Consider the following 24664-nt stretch of genomic DNA (forward strand, 5'->3'; position numbering starts at 1 on the left):
GAGCTCTTTTCAGATCTCACTTTATTTGATCACTCTGTTGACCGTCACACTACTGGCCACCTCTCCTTGAAACTCTATTCTTTCCCAATCTCTGATCTGGTCAGTTTTCTCTGATCACCCCTTAAATACTGATTATCTTGAGTGCCTGCTCTTGATCTTCTTACTCTTTACACTCTGTCTAGTTTTTCGCCTTTAGTAAAAGAAAATTCATGAGGACAAATACACATGGATTCATCTACCAAATACACTGAGTGGCCAGATTATTATAATCTCTGAACGCATAATAATCTGGCCACTCAGTGTATATCCTATATAATAAAAGGCTAATATGCAAATTGTCCCCTCGATCAGGAGTTTGACCAGCAGGCAGGCCAGCCAACTGCCATGTCCCCTCCCCCTGGCCAGGCTGGCTGGAACCACCCATGCATGAATTCATGCACGGGCCTCTAATATATATATATATATATATATATATACACACACACACACACACACTGAGTGGCCAAATTATTATGCATTCAGAGATCATAATAATCAGACCACTCAGTGTATGTGAACTAATAATTCACGGATGCTCATCTCCAGCCAATAACTTTCACTAGAGTTCCAGACATCCGTATCCAACTGCCTGCTGGATACTGCTATTCAGATACCCATAGCTACTCTGTTTCTCCCCTTCAAACTTCCCTGTCCTCTGTCTCGGTGAATGATTTCGCCACTTGCTGCTGTCAGTAACCAAATGAATCATCTGTTGACAAAACCCAAAGAGGGCCTGCACAGGTGTGGCTGAGTAGAAACACCCAAGGAGGGTCTGCACAGGTGTGGCTGAGGAGAAAACAACCACAGAGGGTCTGCCAAGTGGGGCTGAGGAGATCTAGAACTGCCACAGGCAGAGCTGAGCTCATGGCCGGGCTGGGGAGTCAGGAGTGGCCTGGTGCTGCTCTGGCCAAAGTGCAGGCTCTGCTCCCCCTCCCTGTCTACCCCACACCAGATGGGTGTGTGAGAGGGCTTCCCTCTCTGTGCTGAGGATGGGGTAAATGAGGAGCTGGAAGGGGCAGAACAGTGGACACTAACGGCACCCAGTCACAGGGTGGCAGGAACCTCCACCAACTCATTAACAGATGAAGAAATTGAAACTCAGAGAGGAGCTGCAAACAGGGAAGATCCAAGTTCTGTGAAGCACGACACTTTTAAAATTCCTTTTTGGGGTCAGGGAGCTCTTTAAGCAAAGAAATGCAGAACTCAAGTTCCAAATGACCACGGCCAGTATAATACCTGCCAACTGGCAGAGAATGCAATGGAGAGAAAAGTCGCACTAAAGAAAGGCAGTGGTCTTGACTTATTGTGGGTAAGATATCTTTTGAAAATTTTACCAAAGCGTAAGACATGTGACCATACTGGTAAGGCCCCTCATGGGATCTTGGAGGGGCTTTGGATAGAGCTTGAGTGAGAAACCCTGCAGCTCAGCTTCATTAGCGTCATAGTAAATCGGCTGATACAATTAGCTGAAGGTCACTGAAGTAGGTAGTAGCAGGGCTGGGGTCTTTTATTCTCCCAGTAAGCAGTGGTTACTATGATCTATGGGTATGGGCTGGTGGGGGAGGTAAAGGAGGAAGAGAGGAAAGGTATGGAACATGGAAAGTAATGCTCCTTAATGAAAGGAGGCTTTTAGAAGCCCATGAGCTGTTTCCTAAAAGCCTGAGGCTTCCAGAAATGAAACAGAGAATACTAGAAAAGAATATGTGTGGAGCAAAAGAGTTAAGCCTCAGGGATGTCAGAGCTGGGACTTCTCCTTGCTCCCTGGGTGCCACTGGACAGGCAAGTCTACTCTCCTTTGTGAGATGGAAAAGAAGGATGCACAGGAGAAATAAGGCTCCATCTGAGGCCAGGCCTGCCATCAGCTGAGATACCTATTCTCAATCGTGATGTTTCCTTCTTCTCCACCAAAGTCTTTTTTTTGCCTGTGGTATTTTTTGGGTAGGAAGTGAATAAAACCCACCAAGTTTCAGGCCTGGGCTTGCAGCTGTCAGACTTAACACAATGGAAGGATTCTAGGACTTTATAAAACCAAAGGTTCTTACCATAGAGCAGGAAGGCCATCATCACAAGGAGAGTGGTACTCAGTCCCATAGTGCTAGAGTTGAAAAAGAAAAGATAAAACATGATTAAAAAGATGAAACCAAACCAAAACATGACAAGTGAAGTTTGAGATTCACTTAGGTCCATGGGTGTGGTAGAGATGGTTCACCAAAGCCATTTCCTTTTCCCCCTAGCTCCACAGATACACCTATTTCCTAGCCTCCCATTGGTTAGGAGGGCCCTGGCTTTGGGTTCTGGCCAGTGCAACTGTGGACAGAAAAGTCGGTGTTACTTTCAGACCTGCCACTCCCTTGCCTTCCAGAATGCAGAGGGGATCCAGAGGAGTCCAAGGGTATAGAGTAAGAATGTCAAACTTGTGGCCCGCAGGCCGCATGCGGCCCACAACAAATACTCATTAACGATTATTTGTTTATTTCAGCCCTTTGTATTCAGCATGTCTGTATTGAAATAAATGTACGTTTTTATGAAAATTGAAGCTTTTGGTGTTTTTTTTTTTTTGCGGCCCACATAAATTTAAACCTTGTTTATTTTAAAATTAAACCTGTGCTGGCCTTTGAGTTTGACATGCTTGGTGTAGAGGATGGCAAAGCCTCACTGTGAAAGGATGCTGTTTTGCTGAACAAATTAACAAGACAGCTTTCTCCACCCCACAGTGATCCATACTGGACTGTGACACGAGCAAAAAATAAATTTTTTACTGTATAAAGCTAATAAAATTTTTGACATTATTTATTGTAGTGGCTAGCATTACTTGGCCAACACAATGGGTATGATGGGGCAAATGGAAAGTATTTATGTTTAGAAATCAACATTGCTTTGGTTTCCCTGTGCTTCTCAAACTTTAATGTGCATACACATTATCAGGGAGAGCATGTTAAAGCAGTTTTCTGGGCCTCGTCCACAAAGGTTCTGATTCAGTAGGTTGGGTGAAGACCCAGGTCTAACAAACTCACAGGTGATGATGACGATGCTGCTTGTCTGAGGACCCCACTCTGAGAACAATGGCACTACAGCATTCACTTCATCTACATGACAGAGCCAATAAAAATGATGGGCACTGCTTTATAACCTCTATCTTTTCTTTCTTCCCCTCTCTCCCTCCCCATTTCTGCACTGCACTCACCCACTTATCCCAACTTAGACCAAAAAGGCTATAGAGTGGCTTACAGGGAAGCATAGAATAAGGAAAGATGAACATTAGAAACAGGTGAAAAGAAAACCAAGTGCGGAAATATAAAGTGGCTCCAAGTACAAGGCCAGTGCTAAATGCTTACCAGAGAAATCTGCCCACCCTGCATGGTGCAGGTCACGGATTTGGCTTATAGTGTTCAATGGCCAAAGTGAAAGGACAACCTAACTGGTGAATTTATTTATAGATCTGTCTAGAACCGTGGTGGGCAAACTGCGGCTCGCGAGCCACATGCGGCTCTTTGGCCCCTTGAGTGTGGCTCTTCCACAAAATACCACGGCCTGGGCAAGTCTATTTTCAAGAAGTGGCATTAGAAGAAGTTTAAGTTTTAAAAAATTTGGCTCTCAAAAGAAATTTCAATTGTTGTACTGTTGATATTTGGCTCTGTTGACTAATCAGTTTGCCCACCTCTGGTCTAGAAGATACAATCAAACCAATGCTTAGGAAAATGTGCACAACTATTCCTGATTCAATAGCAGAAAGTTCTTCCTTGACGGTGGATAGAAGCTATCGCCAATCCCTTCAGGCTATGGGAGATCCCTTTCCTCCTTTCCCACAGTACTCAGCACAGGGCTTTGAGCTCAAAGTGTCTATTCTGTTTTTTTCCCTTATAGACAGATACCTTTCTTTTTATTTATTTTTTTTAATTATTTATTGTTGAAAGTATTACATATGTCTCCTTTTTCCCCTCATTGACCTCTTCCCACCCGCTTCCACCCCCTAGCACAGGCCCTCACCCCCCTACTGTCTGTGTCCATTGGTTATGCTTATATGCATGCATTGAAATCTCTCTTTTTATCTATCTATTGATCAATCTATTTATTTATTTTTGTTAATCCTCACCCAAGGATATTTTTTCCATTGATTTTTAGACAGAGTGGAAGGGAAGGAGGGAGGGAGGAAGGGAGGAGGAGAGAGAGAGAGAGAGAGAGAGAGAGAGAGAGAGAGAGAGAGAGAGATCAATGCAAGACACATGACACATTGATTGGTTGCCTCCCGAATGTGCCCCGACCAGGGCCAGGGATGAACCTGCAACCCAGGTATGTGTCCTTATGCGGGAATCCAACCTGAAACTCTTCAGTGAGCAGGCTGACACTCTAACTACTGAGCACCACTGGCCAGAGTGACCTCTCTTTTTCTTTTTTTTTAAATATATTTTATTGATTTTTTACAGAGAGGAAGGGAGAGGGATAGAGAGTTAGAAACATCGATGAGAGAGAAACATTGATCAGCTGCCTCCTGCACACCTACTACTAGGGATGTGCCCACAACCAAGGTACATGCCCTTGACTGGAATCGAACCTGGGACCTTTCAGTCCGCAGGCCGATGCTCTATCCACTGAGCCAAACCAGTTAGGGCTGACCTCTCTTTTTCTTTAATTAAAAAAATTTGAATACATCATACCTGCATATGGTATTAAATTTAAAAGGTAAAGGTGATAAATAGTGGAAAGCAAGTCTCTCTCCCAACCCTGTCCCTTAGCTATCTAGTTTTCCTCCGTAGACATAACTGAAGTGACTACTGTTACCTGTTAGCAGTTTCTTGCCTTTACTTGCATTTATTTTAGGAAAAACATAGACTGACATTTTTTTCATTTTTTTAAAACACCTAGCAGCACAGTATACATACTTTTGCACACTAACCACTACCGTGGAGATTGTTCTGTGTCAGCACATACTGGCATCGTAATAACAGCTGCATATATTGGATGGTAATAATTTATTTTTCCAGCCCCTATCAATGGCTATTTATGTTGTTTCCAATCATGTTGCAATGAAAAAACCTTGATCATATGTCAAATCACATATGTGGCAGAGTAAGTTACCCTGAGTTGCTTCTACCTTTTGGCGACTATGAATAATGCTGTCACAAACATGGATATATAAATATCTCATTTCTTTTGGGCATATATTCAGAAGTGGAATTACTGAGTCACATGGTAATTCTACTTAAAATGTTTTTTTTAAGAACTGCTATACTGTTTACCATAGCAACTGCACCATTTTACATTCGCATTAATAGTGCACAAGTTCCAATGTCACCATATTCTTGCCAACATTTATTTTCTGTGTGTATGTGGGTTTTTTGTATCATTCCAATGGGTGTGAGGTAGTTCTCACTGTGACTTTTAAATGGATGTTTTTTATTATGAATATCAGCATCTTTTCAAAAGTATAAGAGGTTATATTTTTGGTTCCATGCTGTGTATACATTTCTTTTGCCAACTTTTAATTTGGGTCTTTAGCCCTTTTCTTATTGATCTGTAGGAGCTCTTTTATATTTAAAAAATAGTGCTAATTAGTAACTAATTAGAAAATTAGTGCATTGTGACAATGAGGTGTAAATATATTTAGTCACTAAAGCACAAGGTGAGTCCTAGCTAGTTTGGCTCAGTGGATAGATCGTCAGTCTTCGGACTGAAGGGCCCCGGGTTTGGTTCTGGTCAAGGGCACATGACTGGGGTTGTGGGCTCAATCCCCATTAGGGGGCTTGCAGGAGGCAGCCAATCCATTGATGTTTCTATCATTGATGTTTCTATCTCTCTTTCCCTCTTCCTTCCTCTCTGAAATCAATTATATATATATATATATATATAGTCATTCAGTCATACATATATCCTATATAATAATAGACAAATATGCAAATTGACCATACCTCCGACACATCCACAAGCCACGCCCATAAGCCACGCCCACCATCCAATCAGAGCAAGTATGCAAATTAACCCAAACCAAGATGGCTACAGCCACAGAGAGCAAGGTTTCCTAGATAACAGAGGAAGCCAAGCTTTCTGCCAGCCGTTGCAGGCCTAAGCTTCCACTCAAGCTACAAAGTTTCAATTATAGAAGGTAAACAAATTCAAACAAATGGCGGCAGAATGGAGCTTGAGAGAGCAGGCCAGGGTTGCCGCCGGCAACAGGGGAAGCAAAGCTTTCTGCACACCCTGGCAGGCCCACCCGCTTAAGGCAACAAAGTTTCAATTATAACCCCAACACAAATACCTGCGGGCCTTGGAGGGAGCCCCAGGCTTGGCTCTGCTCCAGGCTACAAAGTTTCAATTATAGAAGGAAAATAAATTCCAGATACCAGGGCCTCTGCTTGCATTGCCAGGGGGCGTGGCCTGCCTGCAAACCACCACAGGCCCCTCACTCAGGCCGACCCACGCCCCAAGGGTACCCCACCCTGATCAGGGACACCCTTCAGGGCAAACCAGCTGTCCTGCCCCCATGTGGACACAGGATGGCCACCACAAGATGGCCAGCAGGAGAGGGCAGTTGGGAGGCACCTGGCCTGCAAGGGAGGGCAGTTGGAGGTGATCAACCCTGCAGGAGAGGGCAGTTAGGGGTGACCAGGCCAGCAGAGGAGGGAAGTTGGGGGCAAACAGGCTGGCAGCAGAGTGGTTATGGGGTGATCAGGCTGGCAGGCAGAAGCCGTTAGGGGCAATCAGGAAGGCAGGCAGGCAAGCAGTTGGGAGCCAGCAGTCCTGGATTGTGAGAGGGATGTCTGACTGCCCGTTTAGGCCCGATCCCTGCGGGCCTAAACGGGCAGTTGTACATCCCTTGAGGGGTCCCAGATTGGAGAGGGTACAGGCTGGGCTGAGGAACAACCCCCCTCCATGCATGAATTTTGTGCACTGGGCCTCTAGTGTGTGTGTGTGTGTGTGTGTGTGTGTGTGTGTGTGTGTGTGTATGTATATATTTATATTTTTTTATTTTTTTTTTAAGTAAAACACAGAGTGGGTGTCAACATATGAACCTCACACTGCTCATGATTGCTCTCTCTTGCCCTTTTAGTGATTTCAATAGATCTCAGAGCTTGGGCATTATCTGTTGGGCCAAAGCTGACATTGCTCAGTGGTAGAACCTGGAAACAAAGTTCTCTATTTGATTCTCATGCACTTCCTCATATTAAATCATCACCAGCATACTATTTATCATAGACTCTGATAGCTGGAAACCCTTTGAATCTGAACTCCCACCTATTGGTAATGTTAGAGAGTGGGAATTTTTGAGCACTACTGAGGCCGTGGACTATGCCCCAGATAGAGTTGTCAGTGCTGACACCAGGCCAGGCCTTGAGATATGGTCTCATGGCCCCTTCCCAGCACGTAGCCTTCTTTCATAGAACACTGTCAGCTTTCTGAAGAACAGGATGACCCTGTGAATAACATGGTCGTCATTGGCATGATCCTGACGTTGCTTGGGAAAAACTGTTTTGTCTTGGGTTACTTGTTCTGCAAAAACCAGATGTGGTTAATGTGCTTAAAAGCGGTCCTACACAAAGGGTCGCTGCTGCTCTCTGGTCTCCCTGCGTGGAGAATGGCAGAGCAGTCGCCGGGTCGCCCAGCCGCCTGGCTAATAAAGGCTCCCTAAATTTTAATTTGGTCTGGGCTCCAGTGGTCATTCACTCGCATCTGCTCCACAACAGTAATATAGGACTCTCCCATTGTTTTCAAACCAATAATCAGTTCAACAGGGGCACAACATCAAATTATATTTTGTTACAAATTTAACAAATCACCTTGACTTCAAATAACTACAAGAAATGATTGGCCCTGGGAAATCTTGGATAAATGATCTATCCCTGTAAGTCGCACTGTGGGAAGGAGCGCTGGGGTATGACAAGGAAGTCAACACCATTTTTGACTTCTCTATTTGGAAACTCTCTTCCCCTGAGTGAGAAGCTGCCTCCTGGTAACTTCCTCTCATTGATACCGGTGTTCTTCTCTGAAACTGCTCAGGGTAAGCCTAACACACTTTGCCAAAGCCCTTCATGGATTTGGGCACAGTGATCACATTCCTCCTCAAAATCCTGCCCAGCGTGACAGTCCTAGTGAACTTCATAATATTAATTTGGAGAGTGCATGCTGTCTTGGACAACACTTTGGACACAAGGTTTGTCAGAGACCTAATAAAATATGGTGTTAAAATTCTTGAGACTGACATGATTCTCTTTTAAAAGTATACATGCCCCGTGTGAAGAATTTCAACTCTAGCTGTCATGTGGGCTGGGGACTGGGGACAGGGGGGTGCGGGGAGGAATGGGTTGGGTTAGTAAGCCAGTTTCTTTAATGTTGTTGGCTCTAACTGATATTTTTTGACACATTGATTATAATTATCCTTTTTATTATTGTGTATTAAAATATTTAAAAGTTAAAAAAAAAAATGAAGTAGGGAAAAAAAAAGAACAGAAATGTCTCTGCTCCCTCAGGAATGAGGTCTCAGCCACAACCACGAGTCATTGCTTTCTCCAGAGCGCCTGCGAAGTAGAAACTCTTGCTTTTGGAGGGAGAGAGCCAAAAGGGGAATGGGAGAGGAAAGAACCTAAGAGTTTACAGGGGAGATTCTCTGAGAGATTCCTGTCATCTGTGAGCAGAATAAGGTCTGTAGGTGAGTGAACTGGTCACACACCTGAAATGTGTAGCCTTCATGTAGCGTGAGGTTCACTTCAGAAACACAGAAGAGCACCCACTCTTACACCTCTTTCCCTTCCTTCAGGGGTGGGAACCTTTATCTGCCAAGGGCCATTTGGATATTTAGAACATCATTCGCAGGCCATACAAAACTATCAACTTACAAATTAGCCTGCTATATTTGGTCAAACATTTAATTCACTCACTCTTAATGCCTTGGCTGGGCCAGACCAAATGATTTTGCAGGCCTTATATGGCCCATGGGTCAGACCAATGGTCGGCAAACTCATTAGTCAACAGAGCCAAATATCAACAGTGCAACGATTGAAACTTCTTTTGAGAGCCACATTTTTTAAACTTAAACTTCTTCTAACGCTACTTCTTCAAAATAGACTCACCCAGACCATGGTATTTTGTGGAAGAGCCACACTCAAGGGGCCAAAGAGCCGCATGTGGCTCGCAAGCCGCAGTTTGCCGACCACGGGGCCAGACATTCCACACCTCTGCATCATGGAGCGTGAGTGAGAGGCAGCTGAATGACTATACTATTAGTCCTTGCGATGAGGTGGGATTATTTGCCCTCATATTACAGATGAAGAAATGGAGTCTCAGAGGGGTTAAGAAACTTGTCCTAGCTACTGGCTAGTAAATGACAGAGTTGAGGTTTTAAACCCACGCATCCTCTCTGTGTTCTTTTAAAGCACTGGTGTAGTTCCTTTAAAAGTTCCAGCCAGTTTCAGCTGTGCCGTGGGAACAAGTGGAAAGGATTCTAATTCTGTGCACGCTTAGAGTAACAGGGAGCAGCACGTCCCCAGGCCAGCTCTGCTGGCAGCTACTGAATCAGAGTGTGATGCTCAGGGAAACATGCTGGGATGAGGTGGGAGGGGACCCAAAAGTGTCCCTTTGTATCAGGGGAGTTTCTGAGCTTCCATTCATTCCACAACTATTGTTTGAGCACCCATTATGTGCCAGGCAGAGAATGCTCCTCTTCCCTCCAGCCCTGAACAGGTCATCAGTTTCCTGTTGTGGGTTTAGCTCCAGGCACGTGTTACAACTAAGCCTCACCCAGAAGAGCTCTGGGCAAAGATGAGTACTTGAGCAGAAAAAGGAGGAAATACACAGAAGGGACCTTTTGCGTCTTCGGTCTGAAGCACGTGTGAGATCTAGTTCAGGCAAGAGGCAGTATGAAGGGATGTGGACTGCTGGTGGCCAGCAGCGGGGTGGAACAGGGAAGTACAGAAATGACGACACGGAAAGTGAGACAGGGATTCCAAGGCAGAAGTTGGAGAGCAGCAAATAAAATGTTCCTTATTTCACAACTTTGTCTAGAATACGTATTAGTGGTGATCAGGGTACTAGGAAAAAAATGCTAAGTTTATTGTTGTCCTAGGAAGGTGGTTCACTGAGACCAGCTCTCATGCAGACATTTACTGAACTTAGTGTCAGGCTTGCTTTAGAGGTTGTGGGGGAATATAAAGATGTGTAGGCCTTGGTCCCTCACCCAGCCCTAAAAAGAAAGATAGGGTCCACAAGTAACTACAATTCGAGCTCCAGGGCTAGTGTGGAAGGTGGAAATGCTTATCTCCTTCTAGCAAATACAAGAGTCCTTGCTCTAAGCAAAAAGCAGGACACCACAACCTTTATGGAGGGAGTACCAGGGTGGCCTCAGCCCACGCTCAGGGCCTGGCCCTTTGCCTTCACCAGTTCATACTGTGACCGGACAAGGCAACCTTGATGGATGGGCACTGTCAGCCAGGTGAGAGGAGAGTGACATGCAGGAGGGGCACAAGCTGCCCAAGGCCCTGGCTTGCCTGTGTGACATGGCCACATGGATTACTTCTCAGAGCACCAGAACCTTTAGAGCAGCTAGTATTACCTTGAAGGTACCAAGAGGAATAAGGTGGGCTTACTTCCCTTTTCAATGAAGTTCCTTAACTTCAAATTAGGAAGAGTTCTGGGAATTGAATGTATCTGAATTTTCATAAGGCTTCTGACAAGGTGTCACATGATATGCTTAAGAACAGTATGGGGAAAATGTGGGATTGATATTAGTACGCTTTCTTGGCTGAAAAGCTGTGCCCTAATATTGTTCATTTGTTCAAGAAATTTTTATTGAGCCAGGCATGGTGCTACGTGCTGAGAAAATAACAATAAACAAAACCAGCAATAGCTCCCCTTCATGGGGTTGCTTATAGTTAAGTAGAAGAGCAAGATAATGATGAAATAATCACACAAATAAATACAAAATTACAATGATGACAAGTGCTATAAAGGAGAGTCTATACCATGAGTAGTCTAAACATGAAGAACCAAGTGGTAGATTAAACATGGATACATTCTTTGCTACTCCTCCCATGAAGAGGTGGAATCTAATCTTTCCTTGAATCTTGGCTGGCTTCAGAGACTTGTTTGACCAACAGAATGTGTACAAGGGAGATTTGGGACTTCTGAGGCTAGATCAAAAGAAGCTTCACAGCTTCTGTCTTTTTTGGAGCTGCCCTGTATGATGTTCCACTACCCTGAGACCTCTGTGCTGGAGAGGCCGTGTGTAGGTGTTTGGTTCAATAGTCCCAGCTGAGCCCAGCTTTCCATCTCTGCCAAGCCACCAGACATGTGGCTTGAATTCCCTAGATCAGAGGTCATCAAACTGCAGCCTGCAGACAGAATCTAGCTATCAACTATATTTACAAAGTTTTCTTGGAACACAGCCATACTCATTTATTTAGTTATCATCTCTGGCTGCTTTTGCACTACAATGGTAGGGGTGAGTAGCTGAGATAGAGACTATGTGACCACAAAGTGGAAAATACCCTCTATCTGGCCTTTTATCGAAAAAAAAAACAGAGGCCCAGTACACAAAATTCGTGCATGGGAAGGGGGTCCCTCAGCCCGGTCTGCACCCTCTCCAACCCAAGACCCCTCGGGGGATGTCTGCAGGCCTAAACTGGCAGTCAGACATCCCTCTTGCAATCTGGGACCACTGGCTCCTAACTGCTTGCCTGTCTGCCTGCCTGCCTGATTTCCCCTAGCCACCTCTGTCTGCCAGCCTGATGCCTTTAACTACTCCCTTGCTGGCCTGATTGCCCCTAACTGCCTCTGCCTGCCTGCCTGATCACCCCCTAACTGCTCCCCTGATGGCCTGATCGCCCCCTAACTGCTCCCCTGCCATTCTGATCACCCCCTAACTGCTCCCCTGACAGCCTGATTGCCCCCTAACTGCCTCCCCTGCTGGCCTGATCACCCTCTAATTGCTCCCCTGATGGCCTGATCGCCCCCTAACTGCTCCCCTGCCATTCTGATCACCCCCTAACTGCTCCCCTGACAGCCTGATTGCCCCCTAACTGCTCCCTCCTGCTGGCCTGATTGCCCCTTAATTGCTCCCCCCTACCGGCCTGATCGCCCCTAACTACCTCTGCCTCGACCCCTGCCACCATGGTTTTGTCTGGAAGGATGTCCGGAAGTTGTCAAGAAGATGTCCAGTCTAATTAGCATATTACTCTTTTATTATTATAGATACCTTGCTCCAGATCAGCACTATCCAATAGAAATGTAAGCCAAGCCACATAATTTGAACACTTCTAGTAACCACATTAAAAATTGAAAATAGATGTAATTAATTTTAATAATATATTTTATTCAATCCAGTATCTGTAAAGTATTATAATCTCAACATGGAATCAATATAAAAATTATTAATGGAAATTTTACAATCTTTTTCTGTACTAAATCTTGTGGTTACTTTACACTGACAGCACATCTCAATTAAGACAAGCTACATTTCAAGTGATCAGTAGCCACATGTGGCTAGTGACTGCCAAGTTGGATAGTGAAGCTCTAGAGAAGTCCATTCATTCATTAGCTTAATATCACCAAGTGACATCAGTTGATGCTATGAGAACCAAAACAATCACTTAGAAGCCTGCCCAAATTTCTGGCCCACAACATAGAGAGAGAGAGAGAGGGAGAGAGAGAGAGAGCTGCTAAATTTGGGGGCAGTTCGTGATGCACCTATAGGTAGATAGAAGAGACTGAATAGGTGCTAAGTAGGTACAAGGTTGGGGAATGGCCTGGGAGAATTCTAGGCAAAGGAAACAGCATGTGCAAAGGCACTGAGGCAAAAGGTAGATGTGCTAAAGTGAATGAAGAGGTGGGAGACAAGGCTGGAGAGGTCAGTAGGAGCCAGAACATGCTTTACCTTATGGGACAGATAAGGATTTTGGTCTTTATTCTGAGAGCAATGTGAAACACTGAAGAAATTAAAGCAGAGGCGTTACATAATCAAGTTTGCATTTTGAAAAGATGACTCTGGCTGCTGTGTAGCAAATGGACAGTAGGGAAGCCAGAACAGATGCCAGAAGACCAATCAGTTGTCAGACATTCAAGTATAAGAAGATGGCTGTTTGGCCAGGCTGGAAGGGGCAGAAGTAGAGAGAAGTCGTAGGTAGGATTATAATCAACAGGATATGGTGGTAGATTAAATTTGGGGGATGAGGACAAGATATCAGTTGGTTCATTGATTCATTCATTTATTTATTCAACAACCAAGTGCCAGGAATCATTCTTGTTTCATAGGCTGATATCAGAGTGGATGCCAAAGGCTCAGTTTTTTACTTTTTCACTTTCACATATTTAGTAAAACTGTGAATGAAAACACAGAAACCATGCTTCTGCTTTCAAACGTGCAGATGACCCAAAGATGAGCCGGATAGCTACTGGTCAGTTGGTCAGCTGAGTTAATGATCCTGAATCCTGAAAAGAGAGTCTGATGCTAACATGATGAATCTCATGATTCATAAACGCATACAGAACTTCAGTTTTAAAATAACCACTGTGAACTAAAATAGCTTATCCATAGTCAATGCAAAAATCACATAAATGTTAGTGTGGCATGGCTAACAAAAAATTAATTCTAATCTTAGTGAAGAGTGTGGTTGCTATACTCTGTGCTTATCAGACCACATTACTTGTGGTATCACGTTCAGTGAGGTTGGTTATACTTGAATGACAATGACAAATCAGAGTTTTTTAAGAGAAGCAGCAGCACAATTCACTAGAGAATAATGAAAGTGTGTCAAATGAGGAAGAGTTAAAAGAACTGGGGGCAATAAACTTGAAGAGAAACCTGCAAGCACATGACAGCTGTCTACAAATATTTAAAGGCCCTCTGTGGGACACATACATTGTTGCTGGAGGGCAAGTAGTTTCAATAACTGGGAGCCACAGGGATCCAGATTTCAGTTTCAGATAATGGGGAACTTTGAATAGAGTGCTATGATCCAAGACTGGATGTTCTTGTGAGGTAATGAGCTCCTTATCACCAGCAAAAGTGGGGTAACAATGCATTGGAGACATTTTAGGAGGGATTATTGAATTGGGTGGGTGGTTGAACTCTATAACTTTTAAATTTCCTTTAAGGTTCTCTTTACATTCTAAAAAGAAGCAAAAATAAAGAAGAAAACCTGGACACACCACCTTTCTCTGCCTCCCCCACCCCCGCCCCAGAGTCCATTTCTCTAATTTTTAGCATAGTATACAATAAGGTGCATTTACAGGATATACCTGCCTATGGAGGATCTGCCGAGCTAACTACAAGTGGCCCAGGACTTCAGAAGAGATGAAGAATAGCAAGAAACCCTATAGCCCAGAGGGTGGGGTGAAGGTGTAAAAGTAGGTCAGACTTGGTCTCAGAATTGTACCCTGGTGACAGAACCTGGCGAGCTAGGCATAGTGGTATTTGCAGGAGAGCTGATTTCTGTTAGAGCAGAGGAGGCTTTTACCCAGTATTGGTTACAGCTGAGCCCATTCATTCTGATACTCTCACTCCTGAGAATTGCTTACATGGCTTAACAGAATGTTATAGAGAATTGCTGTTTTCTTTTCATATTAGCATTTGTTGATTTCCTAGAACTCAATGTGGTGACCTTCTGCCTCTGTCCTTAAAACGCTTTGCAAGCTTCTAACAATTCTTCTCATGACAGCCCTTCAAGCAGATTCCTGAAGAGGTACAACCCTGTATCCCAGGCATCCAGTTGATATGTCTCCAAGAACTACTGCCTCCTGATGAATCGCTTTTAAATGTTAGATTGAGTTCTACTGGATAAATGTTTCGGCCATACTCTTGATACACACATGTATAAGAACAGAGGCATAACTCTATGTTTAATGTTTCTAATTGGTATAATAGCCTTTGGCAACTTTCTAAGTCACAGCCAAATAGAATACGTAGTCTATACGGACACATGGAAATGGGGGCATGATCATGGCCTTTTGTAGGACACTGAGAAAAGCTGACTGGACTGGAAGGAAGAGAGGTTGCCTTTGGACACATAATGGGACATTAGCTTCTGTAAATAGGGTGGGATAGCTTAATGGGGCCTAGACAATGAGAAAAGGAGTTATATTTGATTTGACATAGAATTAGGAGTTTGGGAACAGAAAAGTTATATAAATGCAAGTTTAAAGAAAACAAGCCTATCAGAAGCCCGAGAAAAGAGGTGAGGACTGATAGCAGAATGCTCAAGAATGCCAGTGTTAACAGCTCATAGACTTGACATGGAGAGGCTGATCCAGCATGGGACAGTAGACATGACACAAAAGATAGGAGCGTAGGTGATGCCTTGATGAAAACATGAACACTTCCCGGTGTCTGGCAGACATGTGAGATGATTGACTATGAGTACATGTCACCCATCCCAAGCTCTGCTTTCCTTGTGCTCCCCCGCCAGCCACGTCTCCTTCTAGCTCAGGCTGGATCATATGTCTGACTTGGTTTCCAGTCTCTTCTTGGAGAAAGTCCCCTTGAGCCCCCATTTTCAGAGAAGTTTTCTACTTAACACTGTCTTCCTTTCATTAGCTGTCTTTTCCCTCACCCATTTGGGAAGACAGTATTTCCACATGGATATGAGGGCATAGGTACAAAGAGGTATTGGGTACAAAGAAGACACGTCCATGCAGATACCTAAGGAGCAGAGGATGCTTTTATTCACTCCACAATATTGTAAGAACTAAAGGGTTAAAATTAAGAGTCCATTTTCCTCACTCACTCAGAAGAAGGAGCACAGCATGGAAATAGCATTCAGCTTTTCTCATCTCCCAGCAGCAAGTCTGTATGCAAGACAGATGCCCAGCTCTCCTAGGCATATCTAGAATCAGACCTTTCTGTGTCAAGGAGCATGTCTTTTCAAATTGGCAATGGCTTTGAAAACCACTTCTTCCATTTTGCCAAAAAGTGCCTATAGGTAAGCATCATGCAAAGTTTTATAGGTACTCTGAGTCCATGCCCATCTAGTCAAGGGCTCTATATGCCAAGAACAAAACCCACAGAACTCACTAAGAGGCAGCCATGCCAATTTTGGCCCCTGAAGGAAGCCCCTTCCTGTTCTCTCGGGACCAGAATCCTCGCCAAAGAGAGAAAGTCAATGTTTCAAAGGCACAATTTGAGAGGTGTCCCCCTCTTCCCATTTTGAGTTACCAGCCCTATTCTGGTGATTGGAATTCCCAAATTACTCATTCCATGGGTTAAGGAAAACCCTGCGTTTTTGAAAACCCCTGTTAAAATGCAAGTGCTCGCTGGAAGGGAGAAATGTGTTTTTGTTTTTTAGCGATTAAAAGTTAAGTTCAAGTTACTTTATCTAAGTAGGAAATGGAACTCAGAAAGAAATCAGACTCACAAAAAGAGAGAGAAGAAAATGGGACCTTTCTCATCTTGCTGGGAGATGAAAAGCACTGAAGACACTTTTCTTCCTAACACATTCAAAATTTCATCTATTTCCCAAACCTCAGCCTGAGTATATGCCAATGTACAGTTCAAAAATAAGTCTGTATATAAGAATAAAGAGGAGGATAAGGGTCCAATAAAGGTTGTGTGCCCAGCCTATGGACATTCTCCCTTCCTGTCTCCCAAAGACTTTTATCTGCCTGACCATAAAAGGCGAATTGTCAGCCTTTGCATTGACTCTGGATAACCACCCACAACCCTCCTCACCCCTCCGCTCACCTCCTTGCTAGTTTCAGACACGATTGGTTCTAGTTCTGTCTCTTCACAGCTTCAATCTCCTGGCCCAAAGACCCCTAAACTCACTCCCACGTCTATCTGGTATTTTCTCCTAAAGAACCTGGCTTGGCTCACCTTTTCACCTTTCATGTTCTCTCCCTCTCCTTCCCACTCCCACTCCACCTCCACCAGGAAGGGACATCTGACCTCCAGGGATAACAAAGTAACCAAATATCAAACTCAAAGACATAGTTATTAAACCATGAGCACAACCACAAAGACTCATTTCCTTCTCTTCAAAGTACAGTTGCTATGCAGTTATTTTTTAGGCTAGAAGCTTCAAGGGTTATACGAACTATGTCTTTTATGCACCTGGGACATAGTAAGCATTCAATAAATACATTTACAGACACAAATGAACAGAGATTTTAAAAAGCTCTCATGATGTACAGGACAGCTCATGTAAATAGCACTAATGGTATCTGCAGAAGACATAATATAGAACTGTGAACTTGTGCACATAGTTAAACAGACTCATTTTAGTTCAGAGCCTTAGTCCCAAGATTGAGGTTGCAGGTCAAAGAAGCAGGTCATCTCCTTAGTTATAAAAATGTGAGAGGAGTGGGAAGTTCCCTCGGCCCCAAATTACTTTCACCTGTCTCTCCAGAACCTTAAATAACTATTAATGGAGGCATTATTTTAAGCCTATTTGCAAATGCAAATATGTTCATGGTATACAGAACACAGTAAACCACTGCCTCGGCTCTTTTTTTGCCCAGACTATTTCCTATTTCTTTCCAAATGAGCTATTGGGGTCTCTGAAGCCAAGAGGGGCCAGTATTGGGATGGGGCACTTGGATGGGAAGAAGGAATGGGGAAAGGTTTCTGGACCGGAGAAGGGAAGGGCTGAAGAAGAAAGCAGATGCCGCTGCAGAGGCTGTGGGTTTTACTGAGTTCCCACCACTGGCTTCCCACTAGCACAAAGGGCTCAGGCAAGTATCCTTGGATAGTTTCTCCTGAAGTAGAGCTGCTTGGAGCCCCGGCACTCTAAGGCCAAGGGAGGGTATCAGTTGTTTAAGTGGCCCCTTCTATTTCCTGCCTGTTCTGTCACTAAGCTCATCAAAGCAGACAAAGGAATCTGGCTGAACCACAGTTTTGTAATGCCCTACCTCGAACGTAGCCAGTCTGAGAATCAAGCCTCATGGTCAGTGGTTTTAAGCATGTACTCCACACCCCTTCTTACCCACGCTCTTGCTAGCCATCAGCCCGACCACTGAACATCTGCCCCAGATGCACCTTTACCCCACACCGTGCTCCCCCGGCACACGAGATTCATTAGAACATACCTGTTACAAATGCCCATCCACCGTAGCTCCCAGAGACCAGATGTATAAGCCCAGTGGCATTCCCAAGGAACACAGAAGCAAGGCATCAAGAATAAATGAAGAGGAGCCGTAGTGAGCTACCCATTTTTCCTAACACTCCGTGTAGAGAGAAAAAATATTAGGACTGCGGCCAGAACTCAAATGCAAAAAGGGGAACTGACTAGAGAGAAATAACACCCAGAGAGGGCTGGGCTCATACTCCAGATAGAGATTGGCAGGTGGGCATTTCCACTGATCATAATGACTATGAATGCACTCTCAGAGAGTGAGTGAGTGTAAAGCCCTGAGGAAAACCCCCAAAGACAGCCCCAGCCACAAACATGAGAAAGGCACATTCCCTAAAAGAGGGACAGATCCAGGCGTGCAGCCTGTACCAATAGATAAAGATTCAGTTCAGTTCAACAAATGTTTTACTGGGCAGCCATGTGTCAGGCACCGTGTCTGGCGTGGAAGGACTTCAAGACCAGAGAGAGCAAGGAGACCAGGTGTTTCACCTGCCACCTTCTCCCCAAATCATTCATTGAGTACCTACCTCTCCATGGATCCTGCTAGAAGCCAATAATATACACAGCCCCTACTTTCATATTATCCTAATCTAATTCTAGATGTCCTAATCTAGAATGTTTCTGTTACCTTGGCCCACTATTCCTAGAAATGAGTGGTACTCTTGTGGCTGGGAACAAGTCCAAGTGGAAGTGTAAAATGTATGTGAATTCCCAGTGAATTTTTCCAAGCCTAGTCCTTCAGCAGGGACAGGCTTTACAAATATAATCCTGCTCACACATTTATGGCTTCTTTTTCTGACCTCGTCAGGCCCTGCAAAGTTTCCTGCTCAAGGTGGGAGACATTTATGTGCCTTTGAGTCTGCAGCAGTTGAGCTCAGGAGAGAGGCAGCCCTCTCCCAGCATGTCTCCCTACTCTCTTGGAGGCCAGCCATGTCCTGCATGGCTGGAGAAATTAAGAGACAGAGTGAAAGCTGTTGCTGTCTGGGTTGAGGACGCTCACTCAAGCAAGGATGTGTGGTGCAGGGGAGGCAGTGCAGGCCGGGAACTGGTGGTCCACAGTCAAATCCTGGCTTGACCACAGCATTCTGGGCAAATTACTGAGCATCTCCCAGTCTCAGTCTTCCCATCCATGAAATGTAACAGCTTCCTTGCTGCATTGTTGTGCAAAACAAATGAGATTTGCATGTGAGTCACCTGGCACAGAGCAAGCCATGCAGCTCTTTAGTCTTCATGATTACTTTCCTATCTTCTTTTTGGACTTTCCAATTCTAACTTTGAACTTTCCACAAAGATCTTCCCTCTATCACTGGAAAGGTGATGACCCTTCTTCCCAAAACAGGTCTGTAAACCCCTTCACCTTCCACACAGGGCCTCTCAAACCCAAAGGACTCCTGTGCGGGTCCTGGGCCCTGACTCACAGGTCATCACTTCCTCTCAGCCAGTCTATGTGCATACCTTGGAAACTTCATCCTTTATTCGAATAGGCCCCACCTGGGGTTTTCCTCTGGATTTTACAATCGTATCTTTTTTTTTTTTTATTTGCAAGGGTCCATTTGGTTTCTTTATTGTAACACATGAAATAACCCACCCATATGCGCACAGGATAATTAATTCACATTCTACTTAGTTTTTAACTTTTCTTCTTTTTCTGGTATTCAGCAGTCAAAACACAAGATAAGCTAAATTGGAAGGACCGGCTATCAAAATATTTGGAATGGTATTTCCCAAACTACACTCCTTTTAGCTACTAGTACCACTTTATATTCATGTAAAATCTGTATTATTTGTTATACAATATTTTTCCTCTTAACTCTAAATAAATTTATTTTAAACAGTATCTTTATGTGAATACTAAAACTTTTTTTTCAAAGCAATACCATTTGCCATAAATAAAGGATGGGTAAAAATAACACTTCACATTGGGCTTTAGCATCACAGAGATCTGTGTTCAAACCTTAGCTCCACTAGTGAATGCTCATGTGTCCTGGGGGAAGTTACTTAATTTCTCTGAGCTTTAGTTTTCTCACAGAAGTAATACTAAATATCTCACGAGTTTGTGGTGAAGATTAAAGAGGATGACACACATATGGTACTTAGCACAGATCCTGGCATATAGTAAGTTCTATTTAAAAGAAAAAAAACTGCATTATTGTTTTCTCTTTTCCATGACCCTTCCCTCATCTACTTATTTCAGTTTCTTCTTAGAGCAGCTCTCCCTCAATACTGTGAGCCAGGCAGCAGAAATAAAGAACGAGATGGTGTCATGGGATTCTCTTATTCGAAGACAGAGTTGCAAGGTTGTTAAGGAATCTCAGAAATCATTCCAGTCTCTCACTCAAGCAAGGACCCCCTGATGTCATCTCTGATAGATGGGTAGGCTTTGTTTTCTCGCTTATGTTGGAAAAACTCACTACTGATAAGACAGTTATAAGAGAAAGGTCTAACTTCTAATAACTCCCAATCTCCCACCCCCTACACCCCAACCCCATAAGTACCATCCAGTTGTCCTTGTCATGTTTTCTGGAACTATAAGAATATGTATATTAATTTCTCCCTTTATATAAAACACTCCAAATACTGGAAAGCAGATTTTATAAATGTCCTTAATAGTCTCTTCTCTCAACTAGATATTATCAGTGTCCTCAACTGTTCCTCATATGATGTGGTTTCTAGACCTAATTAACTTGACAGCTCTCCCTCTGGCACCCGGGGCCCCTGAATTTGTCAACATACCTCTTTGCAGAGGGGCTTACTGGATGGAATGGACAATGACAAGATTACTTTCATTCATGGGTCAGAGATCAAATTTACCTGTAAACAGTTGCATTGGGAAAGTGGCTGGCCATGATTTTTTTTTTATGTCAAGTCAGATCACCACCCCTTGGGCTCATTTTGTTTGTGTGTCAGTGTCTGGGGCCAATGAAAATAACTCTGAATCTCCCACATGTCATCCACTGTATTCGCCATCCCTCTGAGTTTTGCGCCACTCCAAAATCTGAGAAGGAGGCCTTACGCAAGAGTTATAAGAGCCAAGCACAGAGAAGTTTCAACAGCGATAGTGGCCAAACGGTGGTCAGCAATATCAAGTGCTGAGAGGAAGTACGGTAGAATGAAGATCAATTCCCTGTGTTCAAGGAGAAGGAAGTTGCTGGCAACCTCAGAAAGCTGCTTACTATGTGAGGCTGCTTCCTCCAGCGCCTCCCTCCCGGATGCTCTCAGGTCTGTGGAAGCCAAAGCTAAGCATCAGGAAGGGAGTGGCTACAGATAGTAGCGGGGAGGGAGACACAGACACTTCCCTGGTGTCCCAGCTCAACACTGCCCACGAGAGAGGTCCCTGGGACCACCTAGTTAGGGTCCACTCTGTGAGGCAAAGCTGGAAACCTGCAGGCATTTGGAAACATCTCAACACCTACCTGAAAGCTTCAATTCCAGCCATGTATTTGTTGCTCTCTGTAAGTGGCTTCCTGTGACCAGTGGTCAAGAGGCAGTCTAAAACTATGCCAGGTGGTGGGGGTGCCAATATAGGATAAAATAGTCTCCACAAATAATTGCAGCAACATTATTGATTGAAATGTTAATTAGTGTTGGTTTTCTGAGTTTTCTTGACACAGGGATTTTGGTGGGGGAGAAAGGAAAAGAAACCTATAGTCAAAGGTACTTCTGAACTCTTGAGAACACCCATGGAAGACACAATACAGGTACCCTAGAAGGTGAGAGAAAGAGACAGAGTGCTTTTGAGACGCAAGAGGAAGGGAGGGAAGGGCACAGATGTGAGGTTACCGCAAACAGTGGGACCAAGCATCCTGTCTCAGTGCTCCCAAGGGGATAACAACCTCAGGGGTGATGGCTCATTCCTACAGAGGAGGTGCCCTTGGCTCAGGGGGCCCAGCCTAGCAGATAATGTCGTCCCCCACTGTGGCATGGAGGCAGAGAGCTGCCAGACTTCACAGACCACTATGGACTAGGTAGTGATGTTACCAATGACAACCAAGACAGACCAAGGTCTTGAGGTCCTTTCACCACCTTCTAGGCACCGGGTAAGCTTCCTGAATTCTGACTGGGGTATAAGAGGGGTAGGGGACTCCTGTATGATCAAGATAGAGTCTCCTGTCCAATTGGTAGAATGGGGGCTCAGAAGTGGTATTAGGTTGAATTAAAGGAGACAAAAGAGTGATAATCTCTTGCATACTTGGATTCATGGACAGCAATTCATACCCGATGCATAGTAGAATCCATGCGGGGGGCGGGAGGGCAGGATTGGACTGTAAACACAGTTCCCAAATTGTTCTTGATTTAGAAGTGATGCAGCCCCGGGTGGGGTCCTGTTCTCATTCCCAAACCTGCGGCACAACCTCTAGTGATGCAGGGTTGTCAGCCACAGCCTCCGGGACCTGACTCTCCCTTCCAATGGAACTCTGCTGGGTCCACAGCCAGGTTTCCTGACACAGCCTGAGGGAGAACATAGAGCATTTGCTATGAAATTTTCCTTTTGCTGCTATGGTAACATTCCATTTTTTAGAACCCTTTCTCCTTAAAACATAGATATCCTAACTGCTAGGAAAATGAAAAGACAAGTCACAGACTGGAGAAAATATTTGTAAAACATAATATGATAAAGGACTGGTACAAAGAATTCTGAAAACTCAAAGATAAAAGGAAACAGTCAAATCAATTTAAAAACGGGCAAAAGAATAAACAAAATTGAAACAAGACTCATAGACACAGAAATCAGCCTAATGATTGGTTGCCAGAGGGGAGGAGGGTTGGGGGGCTGGGTAAAAAAGATGAAGGGATTAAAAAGTAGTTATAGAATAGTTATGGGGATGTAAAGTACAGCATAGGGAATATAATCAATAATCCTATACAATGAAGAGCTAATATGCAAATGGCCGTCACGCCCTTGTACCCTCATGCTGGGGCCAGGGGATCTGAGGCGGGGCCGGGGGACTTAAGGCTGTGCCCCCCCACCCGGCAGGGCTTGACGGGGGACCTGAGGCCACACCCCCCTGCCTGGCGGGGATTAATGGGGGACCTGAGGCTGTTCCCCCCACTGGCAGGGATTGATGGGGGACCTGAGGCTGTGCCCCCTCACCCTGCGGGGCTTGATGCAGGTGGAGCCGGCTGGGTCTGGGTCTCGAGCGATTTCGAGGCGCATGCAGGTGGGTGGGGACTTGACTTAGGTCCTGCGGTGCACCCCAGACTCTGACAGGAGGGAGATTTTCATATACATTTTAAAAATATATTTTTTATTGATTTTTTACAGAGAGGAAGAGAGAGAGAGAGAGAGTTAGAAACATTGATGAGAGAGAAACATCGATCAGCTGCCTCTTGCACACCTCCTATTGGGGATGTGCCTGCAACCAAGGTACATGCCCTTTACCAGAATCGAACCTGGGACCTTTCAATCTGCAGGCCGATGCTCTATCCACTGAGCCAAACCAGTTAGGGCTTCATATACATTTTACTAATTTTCTTTCATCTCTGACACTTCTATTATAGAGAAAGGGCAAATAGCAATATTAAAATATTTCCTCTAATTAATTCCCTTTTAATGTGCAGGAATTTTGTGCACCAGGCCACTAGTACTGTAATAACTATGTACAGTGTCAGGTGGGTATGTGAAATATAGATGGGGAACCACTTTGTAAAGTATATGATTGCCTAACCACTATTCTGTACACCTGAAACTAATACAAAATAATATTGAATGTAAACTGTAATTGAAAAATGATATTTTAAATGGGTAAAAGATCTGATCATACACCTCACCAAAGAAGATATACAGATGGCAATTAATATATGAAAAGATGCTCAGTATCATACGTCATTAAGAATTTGCTGAGTAAAACAACAATGAACTACTCCTACACCTACCTGTACAAATGGCTAAAATCTCCCCCCCCCCCCAAAAAAATGACAACAACAATTGCTGACAAGGATGTGGATTAATAAGAACTCTCATTCATTGCTGGTGAAAAAAATTATATAGGCACTTTGGAACACATTCAGGCAGTTTCCTATAAAAATTAATCATCATAAGCCTACCATATGATCCAGCAATCATGCTCCTAGGTCAGTGGTCGGCAAACTCATTAGTCAACAGAGCCAAATACAAACAGTACAATGATTGAAATTTCTTTTGAGAGTCAAATTTTTTAAACTTGAACTATATAGGTAGGTACATTGTTATTAACTTAATTAGGGTACTCCTACACTGGCCTTTGCTAAAAACTCAAGGGGCCAAAGAGCCGCATGTGGCTCGTGAGCTGCAGTTTGCCGACCATTGTCCTAGGTGTTTGCCCAAATGAGTTGAAAATTTATGTCTACACAAAAACCTGCACATAAATATTTATATCACCTGTATTCATTAACTCCGAAACTGGAAGCAACTAAGATTCCCTTCAATAGGTAAATGGATAAACAAACTATGGTACATCCATACAATGGAATATAGTTCAATAAGAAGAAGAAATGCACTATCAAGCCACAAAAAGATATGGAGGAACTTTAAATGCATTTTGCCTAACAGAAGAAGCCAGTCTGAACAGGTTGCATACTGTGTGATTCCAACAAGATGA

The 24664-nt window shown here is 44.0% G+C and overlaps 1 protein-coding gene across 10 annotated transcripts in view; it reads right to left on the reverse strand.

Moving 5' to 3' along the window:
* CD86 (CD86 molecule) overlaps positions 1 to 24664 on the reverse strand; it is an 89228-nt gene that overhangs the window by 45534 nt on the left and 19030 nt on the right. For 7 of the 10 annotated variants that reach the window (XM_054713939.1, XM_054713936.1, XM_054713932.1 and 4 more), the window contains exons 1-2: positions 18043 to 18192; positions 2082 to 2134 (exon numbers count right to left, since the gene is read on the reverse strand). In XM_054713939.1, coding sequence (XP_054569914.1) covers positions 2082 to 2134; positions 18043 to 18128 — 139 coding nt within the window. In that variant the 5' untranslated portion in view covers positions 18129 to 18192. Of the gene's footprint in view, positions 1 to 2081; positions 2135 to 3053; positions 3075 to 18042; positions 18193 to 24664 lie in introns of those variants that run through there. The other 3 variants (XM_054713935.1, XM_054713937.1, XM_054713938.1) reach the window with 2 other exon arrangements.

The sequence above is a fragment of the Eptesicus fuscus genome, chromosome 3, assembly GCF_027574615.1.
Source record: "Eptesicus fuscus isolate TK198812 chromosome 3, DD_ASM_mEF_20220401, whole genome shotgun sequence".
Lineage (NCBI taxonomy): Eukaryota > Metazoa > Chordata > Mammalia > Chiroptera > Vespertilionidae > Eptesicus > Eptesicus fuscus.